Source organism: Bombina bombina, chromosome 7 (genome assembly GCF_027579735.1).
Source record: "Bombina bombina isolate aBomBom1 chromosome 7, aBomBom1.pri, whole genome shotgun sequence".
Classification (NCBI taxonomy): domain Eukaryota; kingdom Metazoa; phylum Chordata; class Amphibia; order Anura; family Bombinatoridae; genus Bombina; species Bombina bombina.
In genome coordinates this window covers 176,753,172-176,775,100 of record NC_069505.1, presented here as the reverse complement: position 1 = coordinate 176,775,100, position 21,929 = coordinate 176,753,172, and the positions used below count along the sequence as shown (strand labels likewise).

General features: G+C 41.3%; 1 protein-coding gene across 3 annotated transcripts in view; it reads left to right on the top strand.

The window, feature by feature from the left end:
• The window catches only part of KCNQ1 (potassium voltage-gated channel subfamily Q member 1), a 507,180-nt gene that overhangs the window by 353,974 nt on the left and 131,277 nt on the right, over positions 1–21,929 (top strand). For all 3 annotated transcript variants that reach the window (XM_053720436.1, XM_053720437.1, XM_053720435.1), the window contains 3 exons: positions 2,113–2,253; positions 3,530–3,640; positions 4,056–4,151. In XM_053720436.1, the coding sequence (XP_053576411.1) occupies positions 2,113–2,253; positions 3,530–3,640; positions 4,056–4,151 (348 nt within the window). The remainder of the gene's footprint in view (positions 1–2,112; positions 2,254–3,529; positions 3,641–4,055; positions 4,152–21,929) is intronic.

The window sequence follows — 21,929 nt, the reverse complement described above, 5'->3', positions numbered from 1 at the left end:
TGGCCAGGTTCTGAATTCCCAAAATTAATGAATGCAGCTGTGGACTCTTTCCATCTGAAGAAAAGAAAATTATCAGGTAAGCATAATTTAAGTTTTTACATATCCAGTGCATACACCCATATAAGCAATTTCCCTGTGACGACATGATAATTAGTTTGATACCAAATATGACATGGTTGTCATATTTTCATCATCTAGTGTCATATATGTGTTGAAAGCATGTCTCAAGTTGTACTAGTGTCCTCTTATTGACCTCATCTAGCTCTTGGTAGAGGGCACTGTTTTTTATAACTTCTCTTGTGCTGACAATTTTACTTGATGCATCAGTACATTGTACATATGCAATAACATTTGGTAAAGTGGAACTATTTATGACAGGAAGGCCTGTTGGAAAATACACAGAGACATACAACCTCTCAAAAAAAAAAAAAAATAGCACACAGAGTGAAAGTTAACCCCCTGCACCTAAAATCACAAGATTTTCATGACAAACATTATAAAGGTTTTTCAGAGAACTTCAGTCACACCTAGCCCCAGCTCCAGCCCACTCGATGAAACTGGTATGATGCTTAATTGTTACCCAGAAACATTCAGATTAATCAGAATTTGTAAAATCATAAATATACTGCTGTATACAGAATAGGCATGTGGATAAATTAGGAATTCAGCATTTGTTTCACAATTGAATACTGAATATGGCTGTGGGCAGTGGTGTTTAGCTATTTTCAGAGCTAGATTTATTAGTGTTAAATTGCAAAACACAAACATCTATGCAAATCTAGATATTTCTGTGTTGCACTTGAACCCTAATAAATATGGCTCTGAAAGTAGCCATCTTTGTCATTTGTTTGTGAAGCAAATTCCGAATTTATACGCATGCCTAATAGTGAATCTACATGCATTAAACACAAAATAGAAAGTACAAAGCTTAAATGTTATAAAACTTAAAGGGACACTGAACCCAATTTTTTTCTTTCGTGATTCAGATAGAGCATGCCATTTTAAGCAACTTTCTAATTTACTCCTATTATCAATTTTTCTTCGTTCTCTTGCTATCTTTATTTGAAAAAGAAGGCATCTAAGCTTTTTTGGGGGTTCAGAACCGAGGTTGTTCACCAAAAATGGGCCGGCATCAAAACTTACATTCTTGCATTTCAAATAAAGATACCACGAGAATGAAGAAAATTTCATAATAGGAGTACATTAGAAAGTTGCTTAAAATGTCATGCTCTATCTGAATCATGAAAGAAAATATTTGGGTTCAGTGTCCCTTTAAAGTACAAAATACAAAGCACAAAAGTGTAAATGTAAGAAAACTTCCCTGTCGTGTAATGTATTGTACTGTGCAACATTTGACTTTGTAGAATGTTGTGGGGAACTTACAATGCTAACAGATAATTTTAGATAAACTCATCTGAGCTTTAGAGAATCTGGCCCCAACCAAGGATTTAGTTGATTTATTACTTTTTGTTAGTTTTTTACATAAAACTTTACAGGAACTAATTAAAAAATCCAGAATTATTGCAAAATTCAAACTTTCTTATTAATATGTTTTTATAAAATTAAAAAATACAAATTTTCTCCACAAGTCAATACCAGTGTTCATTTGTTTTGTTTTTTGTATTTTAAAAAAGCAAATACCAGTTTATCTTTATTTAAATCAACTACTATCACCTTTGTGATCACTGTACTGTATTGTATTTCTGATGGTACTATGTATACAGAAGTAATACAAATGATATAAAACTACCTTTAGGTTGCATGTATTATGGCATTTAAATATTGCCTAAATGACGTAAGATATTATTTACACTTGATCTCCTCCCCTCTCCAAGCTGTCTCATTTTACAGATGCAAATATTACGGAATACAAACCTTTACTGATCCCAAGCAGTTTGATAAAGGGTTTTGTAACTGTACTGATTATTTACATTATTTCAAGTGTGTTTCATAAAATTTCTACAGATTTGCAAATACTTCAATTTACCGCTTGACTCATTATTTTACTGCTTTTAAGATATGATCCACTGAAAGTGCTTCGGTTACCATTATTTTTCTATATGTAGAAAATCTCAGATATTAGATTGTTCTTTAAAATATTTTGTCTTTCAGGAGCTGATAACAACATTATACATTGGCTTTCTTGGTCTGATTTTCTCATCTTATTTTGTGTATCTTGCCGAAAAAGATGCTATTGACGGCTCTGGGAAATGCCAGTTTGGTAGTTATGCAGATGCACTGTGGTGGGGTGTGGTAAGTTTTTCTACTAATAGGATATTTATAGTGTGTATTTACAGTTAATATTCCTTATGTTTTAGAATAGCATTTCATCATATGGAACATATAGAACAGTGGTTTCTAAAGTGGGTGGTACTGCTCCCCGGTGGGGGATTACTGAGGGGGCATCAATAGGCATAAGAGGTGGAAGGGAGGCACTAGAATTACAATAGTGGGCGCTAGTTGGAAAGGAGTAGAAGAGGATACTAGTGGGCCCCTCCAGATATAATTATCATAATTTGTTTTGCTTTATCATAGATGTGCAAAGCAAACCAACTTTCTTACTTTGTATGTGAAGTTTTACTGCTCTTGGCCTTTGAGGCTTTTTCTTCTATTATAGTTCAGGTTTATCAGCAACTTTTCTCACTAAAATAAATTGCAGCCACATGTACTGTAGACTTGCGTTCTTTGTTTTTCCAGCGCTGTACAGTTGCACGTAATATTAACATTAACAGCACAGTTTTTAATCATTGTGTTGTAGCGGGAAACACAGCTAAAGGCCTGTTGTGCTTGTCGGAGTAGCTTTGTATACAGTCAACCATCTAAGGTTGTTAAGTCTTCTGTCAAATCTGGTGGTGCATTAAATAACACTTTAACAAGTAGAATCCACTTTCTATAAAGTTGATTTATTGATGCAGTAGTATAACAATGCTCCAAACAAAGAAATCAACTCCAGGTCTCCAACTATGGCTATTTAAGACCCCTGCTAAGTGATATGAAACCACAGATTGGGAAACCGGTAACACTTCATCATGCCCATCCATTGGATTAACAGTTTTTGAACAGTGAAGAAATTACTAAATGTGGTTTATAAGACTCTTGCACAGTGACTATCAGCTTTAAAAAGCTGGCATATGTTTAATTGTTACTCCTTTAAATGGTATTGTGCCATTAATGTTACGGTTTGTGCACTGCTTCTCTGAATATTATTTTTACAGGGTAAGGTAGGGGGTGCTGGTGTTAAGTTTATGGAACCAAGGGGGCAGTGACCTGAAAAAGTTTGGGGACCACTGATTGTAGAAAATCATTAACTTGTGTAGTCTTTTATTCATTTTGTTTTGCAATGTATTTCTTTTATTTGTGCTGGTAATCATATACTTCCTCCTGCACTGCCATTGTGAGCGCAATGACTACACACTTGTCTCCATTTTACCCATCAACTTGTATTTTTCTTAGAAAACTATTATATACATTTTTTTAAATATGTTAATATTATTTTGTAGGTATTTAATATTTTCTTGTTCTTTTATAGGTTACCGTCACTACAATAGGTTATGGGGATAAGGTTCCTCAGACGTGGATCGGAAAAACCATTGCCTCCTGTTTTTCCGTATTTGCAATTTCTTTTTTTGCATTACCTGCGGTACGACACCTGTGATCTTAAAAATGTGTTGTGTCTAGAATAGCCATCGTGGTAATTTTTAATTAGAGCATTGTGCATTTTTTGTCTCTTAGATTATCATAATTTGATAAACATATTTTGTGCTTTAATTTGTTTATTAATTGAGGCTTTAAATAATAATATTCTTACATTTATATATTTTTAAATATGCCATACACAATTAATAAAAATGTAGCTAATTAAAAATAGTGAATAACATTTTCTGTGGAACTTATTTTTTTTCTGGCATTACATAATTGTAAGATGTATTTTATAATACTTTATATAAATAATATTTCTATTCATTCACTGGTTTGTGAAGGAAAATGTAACAAGCGTTGGCTGAAAATTTTTATATTTACAACGATCAATTTTCATCTATTTCTTTAATCTGTAGGGAATTTTGGGCTCTGGATTTGCCTTAAAGGTGCAACAGAAGCAGAGACAGAAGCACTTTAACCGCCAGATTCCTGCTGCAGCATCTCTAATTCAGGTACAAAGAAAACTGTATATACTTAATTTGTTTTCTCTTGTTAAGTGTATCCAGTCCACGGATCATCCATTACTTGTGGGATATTCTCCTTCCCAACAGGAAGTTGCAAGAGGATCACCCACAGCAGAGCTGCTATATAGCTCCTCCCCTCACTGCCATATCCAGTCATTCTCTTGCAACTCTCAACTAAGATGGAGGTCGTAAGAGGACTGTGGTGTTTTATACTTAGTTTATTTCTTCAATCAAAAGTTTGTTATTTTTAAATGGTACCGGAGTGTACTGTTTATCTCAGGCAGTATTTAGAAGAAGAATCTGCCTGCGTTTTCTATGATCTTAGCAGAAGTAACTAAGATCCTTTGCTGTTCTCACATATACTGAGGAGTGAGGTAACTTCAGAGGGGGAATAGCGTGCAGGTTTTCCTGCAATAAGGTATGTGCAGTTAAAATATTTTTCTAGGGATGGAATTTGCTAGAAAATGCTGCTGATACCGAAGTAATGTAAGTAAAGCCTTAAATGCAGTTATAGCGACTGGTATCAGGCTTATTAATAGAGATACATACTCTTATAAAAGTGTATTTTAAAACGTTTGCTGGCATGTTTAATCGTTTTTTACATATGTTTGGTGATAAAACTTATTGGGGCCTAGTTTTTTTCCACATGGCTGGCTTGAATTTGGCCTAGAAACAGTTCCCTGGGGCTTCCCACTGTTGTAATATGAGTGGGAGGGGCCTATCTTGGCGTTTTTTTGCACAGCAAAAATTACAGACACAGACATCCAGCTTCTTCCTGCATGATCCAGGACTTCTCTGAAGGGCTCAAAAGGCTTCAAAAGTTGTATTGAGGGAGGTAAAAAGCCACAGTAGAGCTGTGGCAGTTGTTGTGACTGTTTAAAAAACGTTTTTATCATTTGTTATTCCGTTTTTGGTATTAAGGGGTTAATCATCCATTTGCAAGTGGGTGCAATGCTCTGCTAACTTATTACATACACTGTAAAGTTTGTTAGTGTAACTGCATTTTTTCACTGTTATTTCAAAATTTGGGAAAATTTGTGTTTCTTAAAGGCGCAGTAACGTTTTTTATATTGCTTGTAAACTTGTTTTAAAGTGTTTTCCAAGCTTGCTAGTCTCATTGCTAGTCTGTTTAAACATGTCTGACACAGAGGAACCTACTTGTTCATTATGTTTGAAAGCCATGGTGGAGCCCCATAGGAGAATGTGTACTAAATGTATTGATTTCACCTTAAACAGTAAAGATCAGTCTTTATCTATAAAAGAATTATCACCAGAGGGTTCTGTCGAGGGGGAAGTTATGCCGACTAACTCTCCCCACGTGTCAGACCCTTCGCCTCCCGCTTAGGGGACGCATGCTAATATGGCTCCAATTACATCAGGGACGCCCATAGCGATTACCTTGCAGGACATGGCTGCAATCATGAATAATACCCTGTCAGAGGTATTATCTAGATTGCCTGAATTAAGAGGCAAGCACGATAGCTCTGGGGTTAGGAGAGATACAGAGCGCGCAAATGCTGTTAGAGCCATGTCTGATACTGCGTCACAGTATGCAGAACATGAGGACGGAGAGCTTCAGTCTGTGGGTGACATCTCTGACTCTGGGAAACCTGATTCAAAGATTTCTAATTTTAAATTTAAGCTTGAGAACCTCCGTGTATTGCTTGGGGAGGTATTAACTGCTCTGAATGACTGTAACACAGTTGCAATTCCAGAGAAATTGTGTAGGCTAGATAGATACTATGCGGTGCCGGTGTGTACTGACGTTTTTCCTATACCTAAAAGGCTTACAGAAATTATTAGCAAGGAGTGGGATAGACCCGGTGGGCCCTTTTCCCCACCTCCTATATTTAGAAAAATGTTTCCAATAGACGCCACTACACGGGACTTATGGCAGACGGTCCCTAAGGTGGAGGGAGCAGTTTCTACTTTAGCAAAGCGTACCACTATCCCGGTTGAGGACAGTTGTGCTTTTTCAGATCCAATGGATAAAAAAATTGGAGGCTTACCTTAAGAAAATGTTTATTCAACAAGGTTTTATTTTACAGCCCCTTGCATGCATTGCGCCTGTCACTGCTGCGGCGGCATTCTGGTTTGAGGCCCTGGAAGAGGCCATCCAGACAGCTCCATTGAATGAAATTATTGACAAGCTTAGAATGCTTAAGCTAGCTAACTCATTTGTTTCTGATGCCATTGTTCATTTGACTAAACTAACGGCTAAGAATTCCGGATTCGCCATCCAGGCGCGTAGGGCGCTATGGCTTAAATCCTGGTCAGCTGACGTGACTTCAAAGTCTAAATTACTCAACATTCCTTTCAAGGGGCAGACCTTATTCGGGCCTGGCTTGAACGAAATTATTGCTGACATTACTGGAGGCAAGGGTCATACCCTTCCTCAGGACAGGGCCAAATCAAAGGCCAAACAGTCTAATTTTCGTGCCTTTCGAAATTTCAAGGCAGGAGCAGCATCAACTTCCTCTGCTTCAAAACAAGAGGGAACTGTTGCTCATTCCAGACAGGCCTGGAAACCTAACCAGTCCTGGAACAAGGGCAAGCAGGCCAGGAAGCCTGCTGCTGCCCCCAAGACAGCATGAAGGAACGGCCGCCTATCCGGAAACGGATCTAGTGGGGGGCAGAGTTTCTCTCTTCGCCCAGGCGTGGGCAAGAGATGTTCAGGATCCCTGGGCGTTGGAGATCATATCTCAGGGATATCTTCTGGACTTCAAAGCTTCTCCTCCACAAGGGAGATTTCATCTTTCAAGGTTATCATCAAACCAGATAAAGAAAGAGGCATTCCTAAGCTGTGTGCAAGACCTCCTAGTAATGGGAGTGATCCATCCAGTTCCGCGGACGGAACAAGGACAGGGATTTTATTCAAATCTGTTTGTGGTTCCCAAGAAAGAGGGAACCTTCAGACCAATCTTAGATCTAAAGATCTTAAACAAATTCCTCAGAGTTCCATCATTCAAAATGGAAACTATTCGGACCATCCTACCCATGATCCAAGAGGGTCAGTACATGACCACAGTGGACTTAAAGGATGCCTACCTTCACATACCGATTCACAAAGATCATCGTCGGTTCCTAAGGTTTGCCTTTCTAGACAGGCATTACCAATTTGTAGCTCTTCCCTTCGGGTTGGCCACTGCCCCGAGAATTTTTACAAAGGTTCTGGGCTCACTTCTGGCGGTTCTAAGACCACGAGGCATAGCGGTGGCTCCGTATCTAGACGACATCCTGATACAGGCGTCAAGCTTTCAAATTGCCAAGTCTCATACAGAGATAGTTCTGGCATTTCTGAGGTCGCATGGGTGGAAAGTGAACGTGGAAAAGAGTTCTCTATCACCACTCACAAGAGTCTCCTTCCTAGGGACTCTTATAGATTCTGTAGAGATGAAAATTTACCTGACGGAGTCCAAGTTATCAAAACTTCTAAATGCTTGCCGTGTCCTTCATTCCATTCCACGCCCGTCAGTGGCTCAGTGCATGGAAGTAATCGCCTTACTGGTAGCGGCAATGGACATAGTGCCATTTGCGCGCCTGCATCTCAGACCGCTGCAATTATGCATACTAAGTCAGTGGAATGGGGATTACTCAGATTTGTCCCCTCTACTAAATCTGGATCAAAAGACCAGAGATTCTCTTCTCTGGTGGCTTTCTCGGGTCCATCTGTCCAAGGGTATGACCTTTCGCAGGCCAGATTGGACGATTGTAACAACAGATGCCAGCCTTCTAGGTTGGGGCGCAGTCTGGAACTCCCTAAAGGCTCAGGGATCGTGGACTCAGGAGGAGAAACTCCTCCCAATAAATATTCTGGAGTTAAGAGCAATATTCAATGCTCTTCTAGCTTGGCCTCAGTTAGCAACACTGCGGTTCATCAGATTTCAGTCGGACAACATCACGACTGTGGCTTACATCAACCATCAAGGGGGAACCAGGAGTTCCCTAGCGATGTTAGAAGTCTCAAAGTTAATTCGCTGGGCAGAGTCTCACTCTTGCCACCTGTCAGCGATCCACATCCCAGGCGTAGAGAACTGGGAGGCGGATTTTCTAAGTCGTCAGACTTTTCATCCGGGGGAGTGGGAACTCCATCCGGAGGTGTTTGCTCAACTGGTCCATCGTTGGGGCAAACCAGAACTGGATCTCATGGCGTCTCGCCAGAACGCCAAGCTTCCTTGTTACGGATCCAGGTCCAGGGACCCGGGAGCAACGCTGATAGATGCTCTAGCAGCTCCTTGGTTCTTCAACCTGGCCTATGTGTTTCCACCGTCTCCTCTGCTCCCTCGACTGATTGCCAAATTCAAACAGGAGAGAGCATTGGTGATTCTGATAGCGCCTGCGTGGCCACGCAGGACCTGGTATGCAGACCTAGTGGACATGTCATCTCTTCCACCATGGACTCTGCCTCTGAGGCAGGACCTTCTAATACAAGGTCCTTTCAATCATCCAAATCTACTTTCTCTGAGACTGACTGCATGGAGATTGAACGCTTGATTCTATCAAGGCGTGGCTTCTCCGAGTCAGTCATTGATACCTTAATACAGGCTCGGAAGCCTGTCACCAGGAAAATCTACTATAAGATATGGCGTAAATATCTTTATTGGTGTGAATCCAAGAGTTACTCATGGAGTAAGGTTAGGATTCCTAGGATATTGTCCTTTCTCCAAGAGGGTTTGGACAAAGGCTTATCAGCTAGTTATTTAAAAGGACAGATCTCTGCTCTGTCTATTCTTTTGCACAAGCGTCTGGCAGAATTTCCAGACGTCCAGGCATTTTGTCAGGCTTTGGTTAGGATTAAGCCTGTGTTTAAAACTGTTGCTCCCCCGTGGAGCTTAAACTTGGTTCTTAAAGTTCTTCAGGGAGTTCCGTTTGAACCCCTTCATTCCATTGATATTAAACTTTTATCTTGGAAAGTTCTGTTTTTGATGGCTATTTCCTCGACTCGAAGAGTCTCTGAGTTATCTGCCTTACATTGTGATTCTCCTTATCTGATTTTTCATTTAGACAAGGTAGTTCTGCGTACCAAACCTGGGTTTTTACCTAAGATGGTTTCTAACAGGAATATCAATCAAGAGATTGTTGTTCCATCATTGTGTCCTAATCCTTCTTCAAAGAAGGAACGTCTTTTGCATAATCTGGACGTAGTCCGTGCCTTGAAGTTTTACTTACAGGCTATTAAAGATTTTCGTCAAACATCTGCGCTGTTTGTCGTTTACTCTGGACAGAGGAGAGGTCAAAAAGCTTCGGCAACCTCTCTCCTTTTGGCTTCGGAGCATAATACGCTTAGCCTATGAGACTGCTGGACAGCAGCCCCCTGAAAGGATTACAGCTCATTCTACTAGAGCTGTGGCTTCCACCTGGGCCTTTAAAAATTAGGCCTCTGTTGAACAGATTTGCAAGGCTGCGACTTGGTCTTCGCTTCACACCTTTTCAAAATTTTACAAATTTGACACTTTTGCTTCTTCGGAGGCTGTTTTTGGGAGAAAGGTTCTACAGGCAGTGGTTCCTTCCGTTTAAGTTCCTGCCTTGTCCCTCCCATCATCCGTGTACTTTAGCTTTGGTATTGGTATCCCACAAGTAGTGGATGATCCATGGACTGGATACACTTAACAAGAGAAAACATTATTTATGCTTACCTGATAAATTTATTTCTCTTGTAGTGTATCCAGTCCATGGCCTGTCCTTTTAAGGCAGGTCTAAATTTGAATTAAACTACAGTCACCACCGCACCCTATGGTTTCTCCTTTCTCGTCTTGTTTCGGTCGAATGACTGGATATGGCAGTGAGGGGAGGAGCTATATAGAAGCTCTGCTGTGGGTGATCCTCTTGCAACTTCCTGTTGGGAAGGAGAATATCCCACAAGTAATGGATGATCCGTGGACTGGATACACTACAAGAGAAATAAATTTATCAGGTAAGCATAAATTATGTTTTTTAATTAAAGTGATGGTAAATCCAAGCTTCTTCAATGAGGTGATGTTTGCATCTCTGAACCAATAGCTGTGTGTGTCAACTGACAGGTTTCTGTATGCACGCACGGCTATTGGTTTAGAGGTACAAGCGGCACCTCATTGGTAGAAGATTGATGTGCCGTGGGTGGCCGAAGCCGCTGAGTTTAGCACTGTGCAACGGCACAGAAAGGGTGAGTTTAGCACCCTTTTTTTTTACATGTTTGATCCCTTAAAGTCCACTATATTTTTAGTGATGGTAAATCCTAGCGTTTTTTATACGCTTGGATTTACCATCACTTGAGAACATAGCAAATATCATAATATAGGGGGCATACAAGTACAAACAGAAAATGCACTAATGTGCTCTAGCATTTTGTTATTGTGTTGTTGCTTGGGAATTGTCCAGGTCTTTTTTTTACACCCCCTCAAAGGTTATAAAATATATATCCAGAACTATCAATACATGTATTGATTAGGTCATGGAGTTTCTACAGATGGAGTCATTTTCTCCTGATTACATTTTGGTTATACTTACTATTATAACCTAAACTGAAGGCTCTTTTCATCCTACTTTGGACATTGTGGTTCTCAACAACTTTAAATGACCCCATTGCAAATTAATTCCCGCTGTTCTATCTTGGGAACCATAGACCAATACATGTAGACCTTCAATCTCTGTTATGGTTATCCTCATATACGATCCACCCCACTCACTGCTGGGTTCTGCCCTTTGCATTTTGTCATGAATATTACCAGCATGTGGATATTTCAGCTTTAGGGAATCTATATGTCCCTCTTCCTCATGGTCTCATCATACCTGCTCCATCCTATGAGCTGATACATTGTCTTAAAGTTATGGGTGGAAGATAAGCTCTTTGGTTCCCTCCATCAATCATTACCTTCTTGGATGCCATAATTGACTTTTCTTCTATAATAATATCGCTCCCTGCTGGTCCTTGGCAGAACCTCCTTTCTTCCTTACAGCTTCTCCATTAAAATTTCTGGGCTTCCCCACACTTTAATAATAGATTCATGATGGTGTCATTACAAACAGGACTTTTTACCCGTCATTTGGACCACAATCATAAAGATATGTTGCATATCATTGTCCTCTCTACTAAAGCACATGCTTTCCATTTATGGGGTATATTGTCAGTTCCACCCCTGGGATTACATCTATGTGTATATTAATATACCAATGGTCACTTGGCACATTTTGGAGCTAACACAGGGGTGCTAGTTTCTCTTTCCATCTAGTGGATATTTTTGAGTGTGTCTCTTGAAGAGCCCATTTGCACATATTAAAGGGACAGTCAACTCCAACTTTTTTATAGTTTAAAAAGATAGATAATCCCTTTATTACCCATTCCCCAGTTTTGCATAACCAACAGTTATTTTAATATGCTTTTTTCCTCTGTGATTACCTTGTATCTAAGCCTCATTTGACAGCCCCCTGATCACACGGATATTTATTTAATATCTATTGATTTGAATGTTAGTCAATTAGTGCAGTGTCAGCCAGAACTCCACGGGTGTGAGCACAATGTTATCTTCATGGCTCAATTGAACTAGAAGTCTCCTGTTGTGAAAAGCTAATAAAAAGCATGTGATAAGTGGCTGTCTGTAGTGGCTTAGAAACAGGCAGACATTTAGAGGTTTAAAAGTTATAAAGTATATTAATATACCAATGTTGGTGGAGCAAAGTTGGGGATTGGGTAGTAAAGGCTCTATCTCTCTTTTTAAACAATAACAATTTTGGTATTGACCGTCCCTTTAAGTATTTTCCTTGTGTCTAGTGCTACAGGTGATCACCATTCCCAAAGCAATCACTTCTATTATTGAGGAGACATGTGCACCTCATTCAAAAGACAGGATTCCTCTCTAACTTGTACAGAGAGGGAGATAGGAGCAGCATTAAAGTGCCCCCTCACCAAAAATGACCAAGTGTTGAGGGGATAATTTCTGGGGGGTTTTCAGTAATTACCTGCATCTTAAATCGTAATGTGATGCCTCATTTACAGGAGCAGAAAACCCTCATTCAAATGAGGGTCTACTTGCCCCTGAAAGTGTAAGAACCCGACCCCACTTAGAAAGTAATAGGAAAGTTCCTCTTCCTTTGGGCACATCCTAATTGCATATGGATCAAGTATTGCCACAAAAAGGAGATGCATAAAATAACTCACATTCCCTGGTCATTATGCCTCTAGAAGAAGAGGAAAAAGAGGAAGAAGATGGTATAGAGACCCCCTGCTCACAGAAGCAGAAGTAGTACAAAATGCCTCTCACAATATGTAGGCAGCACTTAAGACTCTCTAGGGAAGATTAAATATCACAATAAATTACTGCAAAGCAGGCAAAAGAAATAATACAAATATACCACACTTTTATTTTACTGTGCTCAATGAAATATCTTATGCTAGATTAGCTTTTAAATGTCATTTTATTCAATATATGTGTTTATTTACTCATAATTTCCCCGTGGTTATGTTATCTGTTCAGTAAAGTGTATCCATAGCAAACAATGCGGTTATAATTGTTACCAAGAGCGCAGATGTGCTGAGAAGTTTCCTTTTTTATATCTGGCAGAGGTAAAGGCTTGTTCCCTAAACAGGGAGTTGTGAAAGCGAAACTTGATAACAATTGTACAAAATTATATAAAATGCTGTTTTGGTCATAGAAAGACAGATTTTGAAATTGAAAAGACGAACTACAGATAAAGGTCTATTTTGAATGATTTTATTTCTTTTTTAAGACACGATGAGTCCACGGATCATCTTAATTACTAATGGGATATTCACCTCCTGGTCAGCAGGAGGAGGCAAAGAGCACCACAGCAAAGCTGTTAAATAGCTCCTCCCTTCCCTCCCACTCCAGTCATTCTCTTTGCCTACGTTAGTGATAGGAAGAGGTAAAGTGAGCTGTTAGATTAGATTCTTCAATCAAGAGGAGTTTATTATTTTAAAGTAGTGCCAGAGAGTGCTGCTTTTTTCTAGGGTGTAGCCATAGTCCATATCAGTCTCTACAGTAAAGCTTTGGGGGCTTTAGAGCAATGGGAACTTGTGGGACATAATTCTCACTGCGCCTCCCATACATTATATGTTTTTCCCACGTGGTAGAATATAAAATGGCCCGGGTAATCCATGCCCATCAGTTATGTTCCGAATTCCGCTTTAGAGTGCTCTTTTCTCTTGTTAAGTGTGTTCAGTCCACGGGTCATCCATTACTTATGGGATATATTCTCCTTCCCAACAGGAAGTTACAAGAGGATCACCCAAGCAGAGCTGCTATATAGCTCCTCCCCTCACATGTCATACCCAGTCATTCTCTTGCAACCCTCAACAAAGAAGGAGGTCGCGAGAGGAGCTGGAGTTTTTACTTAACTATTCTTCAATCAAAAGTTTGTTATTTTAAATGGCACCGGAGTGTGCTGTTTTTCTATCTCAGGCAGTATTTGGAAGAAGAAACTGCCTGCGTTTTTTTCTATGATCTTAGCAGGCGTAACTAAGATCCACTGGCTGTTCTCGACATTCTGAGGAGTGGGGTAACTTCAGAAACTGGGAATAGCATGCGGGGTCCTCCGCAAATGAGGTATGTGCAGTACATTATTTTCTGGGAATGGAATTGACTAAGAAAATACTGCTGTTACCGTATGATGTAAGTACAGCCTTAAATGCAGTAGTGGCAACTGGTATCAGGCTGATAAATGTATGCGCAGTCGAGTTATTTTCTAGGGACTAGAATTTGACTGAGAAAATACTGTTAAAACTGAAATAATACTTAAGCCTTATCTGCAGTGGTAGCGACTGGTAGCAGGCTTAGTGATAAATTTGCATGACATTGGAAAATGTTGTTTTTTAATAAAACGTTTACTGGCATGTTATTCGTTTTTGTGAGGTACTTGGTGATAAATCTCTTTGGGCATGATTTTTTTCCACATGGCTAACATATATTTTCTGCATGGAAACCGTTATATCAGGGCTCCCACTGTTGTAATAGGAGTGGGAGGGACCTTGTTTTAGCGCCTTGTTGCGCAGTTAAAATTCTAGCACAGTCTTCCTGCTTCTTCCTCCTTGATCCAGGACGTCTCTAGAGAGCTCAGGGGTCTGCAAAATTCATTTTTGAGGGAGGTAATCAGTCACAGCAGATCTGTGACAGTGTGTTTGACTGTGATTAAAAGCGTTAAATCTTAATTGATATCCGTTTTATCCGTTTTGGGTATTGAGGGGTTAATCATCCTTTTGCTAATGGGTGCAATCCTCTGCTAATAATACACTTCTTGTTAAGAATTGTTTAATTATATCTGTATTTTTGAAGCGCTGCAGCGTTTTTTATATAGCGTCAAGTTTTCAGAATGCAAAGTCTCATACAGAGATAGTTCTAGCATTTTGAGGTCGCATGGGTGGAAAGTGAACGTGGAAAAGAGTTCTCTGTTACCACTCACAAGTGTTCCTTTTCTAGGGACTCTTATAGATTCTGTAGAGATGAAGATTTACCTGACGGAGTCCAGGTTATCAAAGATTCTCAATGCTTGCCGTGTCCTTCATTCCGTTCCAAGCCCATCAGTAGCTCAGTGCATGGAGGTAATCGGCTTAATGGTCGCGGCAATGGACATAGTGCCATTTGCGCGCCTGCATCTCAGACCGCTGCAACTATGCATGCTCAGTCAATGGAACAGGGATTACTTAGATCTGTCCCCTTTGCTAAATCTGGACCAGGAGACCAGAGATTCTCTTCTCTGGTGGTTGTCACCGGTTCATCTGTCCAAAGGAATGACCTTTCGCAGACCAGATTGGACGATTGTAACAACGGATGCCAGCCTTCTAGGCTGGGGAGCAGTCTGGAATTCCCTGAAGGCTCAGGGATCGTGGACTCAGGAGGAGAAACTCCTTCCAATAAACATTCTAGAATTAAGAGCAATATTCAATGCTCTTCTAGCTTGGCCTCAGTTAGCAAAACTGAGGTTCATCAGATTTCAGTCGGACAATATCACGACTGTGGCTTACATCAATCATCAAGGGGGAACCAGGAGTTCCCTAGCGATGTTGGAAGTCTCGAAGATAATTCGCTGGGCAGTCTCTCACTCTTGCCACCTGTCAGCGATTTACATCCCAGGCGTAGAGAACTGGGAGGCGGATTTCCTAAGTCGCCAGACTTTTCATCCGGGAGAGTGGGAACTTCACCCGGAGGTATTTGCTCAACTGATTCGTCGTTGGGGCAAACCGGATCTGGATCTCATGGCATCTCGCCAGAACGCGAAGCTTCCTTGTTACGGATCCAGGTCCAGGGACCCGGGAGCGGTGCTGGTAGATGCATTAGCAGCCCCTTGGGTTTTCAACATAGCTTATGTGTTTCCACCATTTCCGTTGCTACCTCGACTGATTGCCAGGATCAAACAGGAGAGGGCATCGGTAATTCTGATAGCGCCTGCGTGGCCACGCAGGACCTGGTATGCAGACCTAGTGGACATGTCATCCTGTCCACCATGGTCTCTACCTCTGAGGCAGGACCTTCTAATTCAGGGTCCTTTCAACCATCCAAACCTAATTTCTCTGAGGCTGACTGCCTGGAAATTGAACGCTTGATTCTATCAAAGCGTGGGTTTTCGGATTCGGTTATTGATACATTAATACAGGCTCGGAAACCTGTGACCAGAAAAATTTACCATAAGATATGGCGTAAATATTTATATTGGTGCGAATCCAAGAGTTACTCATGGAGTAAGGTTAGGATTCCTAGGATATTGGCTTTTCTACAAGAGGGTTTAGAAAAGGGTTTATCCGCTAGTTCGCTAAAGGGACAGATTTCAGCTCCGTCTATTCTTTTACACAAACGTCTGGCAGAGAATCCAGACGTCCAGGCTTTTTGTCAGGCTTTGGCTAGAATTAAGCCTGTGTTTAAAGCTGTTGCTCCTCCGTGGAGCTTAAACTTGGTTCTTAAAGTTCTTCAGGGTGTTCCGTTTGAACCCCTTCATTCCATTGATATTAAGCTTTTATCTTGGAAAGTTTTGTTTTTGATGGCTATTTCCTCGGCTCGATGAGTCTCTGAGTTATCTGCCTTACATTGTGATTCTCCTTATCTGATCTTTCATTCAGACAAGGTAGTACTGCGTACTAAACCTGGGTTTTTACCTAAGGTTGTTTCTAACAGGAATATCAATCAAGAGATTGTTGTTCCATCATTATGTCCTAATCCTTCTTCAAAGAAGGAACGTCTTTTGCATAATCTAGACGTGGTCCGTGCTCTGAAGTTCTACTTACAGGCAACTAAAGATTTTAGACAAACTTCTTCTCTGTTTGTCGTTTACTCTGGACAGAGGAGAGGTCAAAAGGTTTCGGCTACCTCTCTCTCTTTTTGGCTTCGTAGCATAATACATTTAGCCTATGAGACTGCTGGACAGCAGCCTCCTGAAAGAATTACAGCTCATTCCACTAGAGCTGTGGCTTCCACCTGGGCCTTTAAGAATGAGGCCTCTGTTGAACAGATTTGCAAGGCTGCAACTTGGTCTTCACTTCATACTTTTTCCAAATTTTACAAATTTGACTCTTTCGCTTCTTCGGAGGCTGGTTTTGGGAGAAAGGTTCTACAGGCAGTGGTTCCTTCTGTTTAATGTTCCTGCCTTGTCCCTCCCATCATCCGTGTACTTAGCTTTGGTATTGGTATCCCATAAGTAATGGATGACCCGTGGACTGAACACACTTAACAAGAGAAAACATAATTTATGCTTACCTGATAAATTTATTTCTCTTGTAGTGTGTTCAGTCCACGGCCCGCCCTGTCTTTTTAAGGCAGGTTCTAAATTTTAAAATTATAACTCCAGTCACCACTGCACCTTATAGTTTCTCCTTTCTCGTCTTGTTTCGGTCGAATGACTGGATATGACATGTGAGGGGAGGAGCTATATAGCAGCTCTGCTTGGGTGATCCTCTTGCAACTTCCTGTTGGGAAGGAGAATATATCCCATAAGTAATGGATGACCCGTGGACTGAACTCACTACAAGAGAAATAAATTTATCAGGTAAGCATAAATTATGTTTTCTCCCGAATCGGGGAACTGAGAGTCCACTGAGCCATCCACCCCTGAGGATTCCATATCCCACCGGGCGTGCACCCTAGATCCTTCTTTTGCTATGCAAGCAGGTGTCCCAAATGCTGTTACCCCTTCTCCAGAAAGCAGCTTGTTTCCTCCAGAAGTTACGGGACAGTTTTGCACAGCCATATCTATGGCATTGCCGCATTTACATCTTCCTGGAAGATACTGTCCGTGTTCTGCTAACCAGGGCTCGCCAGGCGTGGGATCGCCTGGATCAGATCAGCCCTCTGGGGAAGCAGTTTCCTCTGAGGCTTCAGGGGTCCAACCCTCAGGCAGGGGTCATCAGTTGCCCCGGCGATGGTAAGTCTTGCCTTTCGTTATAGACTGGCGCGCCTTCGTGTCCTTCTGAGGCATGTTTTGGCAGTGCTGGAGGTTCCAGTTTTAATGGTTCGATGGATCCTCGGTCTTCCGTTCCGGATGGCAAGCTGGGTTAAACGCATAGGGATGGTGTCAATTTCCTTGTCGTCTCCATTTTTCTTTTTTTGGGGTATCTTATTCCTGTCCTGAGCTTAGGAAGAATTGGGCCTCTGATTGGCTGGTCCTGTTAATGTGTCCATTCTTTTTGGGCGTTCAACTACGGGTGCTGCCTTCATTTACTTTGATCCGGTTAGGATGTATTTTATTTCATTTTGAGAAGCTCATGTCTGTTATAGTTTTTCCTTTTGGAAAACATTTCTTTTCTGGTATTTGATACTAGCGATTTTGTAGTCGCTTAAACACTTCCGCGGAAGTTTGATAATTTGTGTTAGGATATTGTTATGTCTAACGTTTGTTTGTCTATCCCTACTAGGGATTTGACTTTTCTATGGACTTGGACAGTTCCGTGGTGCCTTATATATCAGGCTGGTCCATGTAGGGCACTAGTTTTTCTATTCCTGGATATCCATATCAACCACGTGGTGCCCGTTATCACTGGCTTGCCCGGTTGGGGTGCCGAGTTTGCTTTCTGGTGAGGAGTTGGTTTTTTTTCTTGATTTTATAGGAGGCTTTTCGTTCCTAGACGTTAGGCTGGTCCTGGTTTTTCATTTGGGTGGGGCATCAGAGGGGTTTGGGCTCAGTCCTCAATGTCCTGTTTCTGATTGTTGGCGGGGTCAAGCTCCCTGTTTCTGGTATACTTACGTGAACGTTCAGTGTCCAATGTCCCTTTAATGCGGCTGTGATTGCATCTCCTATGGTGCAAGGTCTTCTCCAGATGGGGTAACCCGCGGGTTCCTCAGGGGTTATTAGTTTGAAGCAGGTTCCGGGTGTCCGGTTTTATGGCCCTGATCCTTGTCTTTGACTGGACGTTTTAGCTTTTTCTGTGTCCTGATCTCTTAGATGGATCTGGACGGCCCAGTTTTCCATTTCCGGAACGTCCTCTTGTCTCTTCGGCTGGGTTTTCTTCTTTTAACATAGAATTGGAATTCTTCTGGCCCGGCTGTAGTGGCTGGATGGTTCCTGTCAATCGGTATTGTCCTTTTGACGTCTGTCTACAGCTTTACGCTCCATGCCTGTGGGCGGGTGAGCGGTTATGTTTGCATTTCCCCTCCTTTTGGGGGAAGATGGGGCATACCACAGTATCGACTGGTGCCCCGGAGGTCCTTTTCTTCCTCTGTTCAGGGGGTCCTTCCTACCTTGTGTGCAGAATGTTATGTGACGGGTTGGATTCTGGTGGCATGCCGTTTCTGTAGTCTCAGTATGGGGTCTCCCTTTTTTGGGAGTGTTCCTATTGGGAAGGGAGCTATGTCTGGGTTCTGGAACCCGAGCTCGTCCTTGGGAGTCTTCTCATTCCTGAGGGTCTTGGTGGTTCGCGGGAACTTTTTATTCCCTTGTCCTTTCGGACTTTGCCAGTCGCTTTGGTGCTGGGTCCATTACCTCGGAGTGGGGGTCATGGATCTGACAGCCCTGTTGAGCCTTGACCTTGTATTATCGTTATATCGTTTGGGCCTTCCTTTGGGGGAGGTTTCAAGGTATTTCCTTTCCTCAGCAGGTAGCTCTTTCTCTGCTGGTTTTTGGGTGCTATCTTTTTCTCCCTGTCTTCTTGGGAGGGAGTTGCTCTGCACTTTTTTCTTCAGAGCTTTTCCTCTGGGAGAGTCCTGGTGCAGATTCCTAGCATTGTTTAGCTAGTGTTGACGGCTTGTGTCCACTGAGACCTCTTTTGCAGAGGGAAGCCTGTGGCTTCATCTGTAGCATACTTAGATATTATGGTGCTGATTTTAGCGGTTCCAGGGGGTGGTTTTATTCCTCGGTCGCTCTTTCCTGAGTGCGGACTTGCACCCTGTATATGGAAGGGGGTCTATCTTGTCCCTCTAGGTTTCCAGGATTGGGGTGTTACTTGGCCCCTTGGACTTCCATGCAGATAGGGGTCTGGGATTTTTCCTCCCTTATCTCTGCTTGGTCGGTAGGGTTTGTTCTCTATGCGGTTTTTGTCCTTTTGCAACCTTGGTTGCGCTCTGGGAGTTAAGTTTGGGGTTGTTTATTGCCCTAGTTGTTTTCCGGTGGTTCTTTTGGACTATTGCATCTGAATTCTTCTTTTTTCATTTTGGGAGAATGGGGAGGTTCCTCCTTCCCTAGGGTCCGGGGTGCGTTTCTATGTGGGCTTGGAGCCTGCAGGCCTTTGTGCTCGGTGGAGTCTAGTGAATCTTGCTTGGTGAAGCAGGTTTTTTTTGGGGGGGGGGGGGGGGTTTGGGTAATTTCAGGCTGTGGTGCCCTCAGAAGGGGCTGCCTCTTGTACCCGCCCGTTTTGCATTCAGTGTCCTCTATAGCTTGGGTATTGTTTTCCCAAAAGAAACAAATACAGCTATGGACTCTCCCCGTTTATACAGCTCCCCGACCACGTCTTTTATCTATGGGGCGACCGTATTTGTTATTCTTCTGACACCTTTTTCACTCTGGTATTTCTCCTACTGTTCCTTGTTCCCTCAGCAGAATGACTGGGGGATGAGGGAAGTGGGAGAGGTATTTAAGCCTTTGGCTGGGGTATCTTTGCCTGCTCCTGGTGGTCAGATTCTGTATTTCCTAAAAGTAATGAATGCAGCTGTAGACTCTCCCCGTCAGATGAAAAGAAAATGATCAGGTAAGCATAAATTTAGTTTTTTTAAGTTAACTGTTTTTTTATGTCAGTTATACAATAAATGCTTGAATTATATGCACATTTTGGATCCTGGGAATTAAGAAACTGAGACATTAACTGTTTTATAAGACATTTATAGGAGAATATACCAAAGCTCTTAAGAAAACCATAATTTGTTTTGTTTTCAATATTGCTTAATCTGGCCATGTCTATTAAAGGGACATTAAAGTCAAAATTAAACTTTCAGGATTCAGATAGAACATGCAGTTTTAAACAGCTTTCCAATTTACTTCTTTTTTTTTTAAAATCAAATTTACTTTGTTCTCTTACTATCCTTTGCTAAAGAGTAGGCTTTGGAGAAACACTACTGGGAGCTAGCTGAACATATTGGCAAGCCAATAATAAGAGGCGTATGTGTACGGCCACTAATCGGCGGCTAGCTCCCAGTAGTGCATAGCTGCTCTGAGCCTACCTAGGTATGCTTTTCAACAAAGGATAGCAAAATCGTATGCTTTATCAGAATCATAAAAGTTTAATTTAGATTTTACTGCCTTTTTAAATAAGCATGAAACCAATCATATTATTTATGTAATAAGCCAGGTGACTAATCAACTAATGTGAATCTTAAAGGGACACTGAACCCATTTTTTCTCTTTTGTGATTCAGATAGAGCATGACATTTTAAGCAACTTTCTCATTTACTCCTATTATCAAGTTTTCTTCATTCTCTTGGTATCTTTATTTGAAATGCAAGAATGTAAATTTAGAAGCCGGCCCATTTTTGGTGAACAACCTGGGTTGTCTTTGCTGATTGGTGGATAAATTCATCCATCAATAAAAAAATGCTACCCAGAGTTCTGAACCCAAAAAAGCTTAGATGCCTTCTTTTTCAAATAAAGATAGCAAGAGAAGACAAATTGATAATAGAGGTAAACTAGAAAGTTGCTTAAAATTGCATGCTCTATCTGAATCATAAAAGAAAAAAATTGTGTTCAATGTCCCTTTAAGTTAGGATTTTGTTGATCCCTTTAAAGCAGTACCTCTCTCCTCCTAATGAAATTGCTGCTGTGTAATAGTTTGATATTCAATAGCCGGAAGTGGTGTATTTAAATTCTGTGCTGCCTTAGTCACATTTTTTATCAATACCTCTGCCTTCACCACTTTTATATTACTCATTAACTCCTTCCTGTCAGCAACACAAATTATAGTGAATACCCACTCCTGTCATGTGACAAGTGTTTTATTGCTCGTCAGCCCCACAGAGCATAATTACCTCCTTGTTAGCCACATATAGAGCATCAGACTCATGCAGAGAAATATTATCCCCCTGTCTATTGTTAATAGCAGTATTAACTACCTGTAATTCTCATAAAGGACAGTAATAATCACATTCACACTTGTATTTAGAGCAATATTGATTACTTCTGTTAAACCTATAGAAAGCAGTCTTTACCCCCCCCAATATACTTTTTCATTTATATCTAGTTGACTAATAAGGCAGTGCAAGGTCTCTCCACCCTCTGGCCTGGGGACCTGCAGCTTTCAACCCCACCATAAACTCCTAGCTGGAATAGTGCACGGACAGTGATCTGAGTTCATGAAGAAATTATACAGCCCTAGCCACACGTTATGTGCTCTGATGAAATAGATATTTATGTTGTTTTGCAATTGAA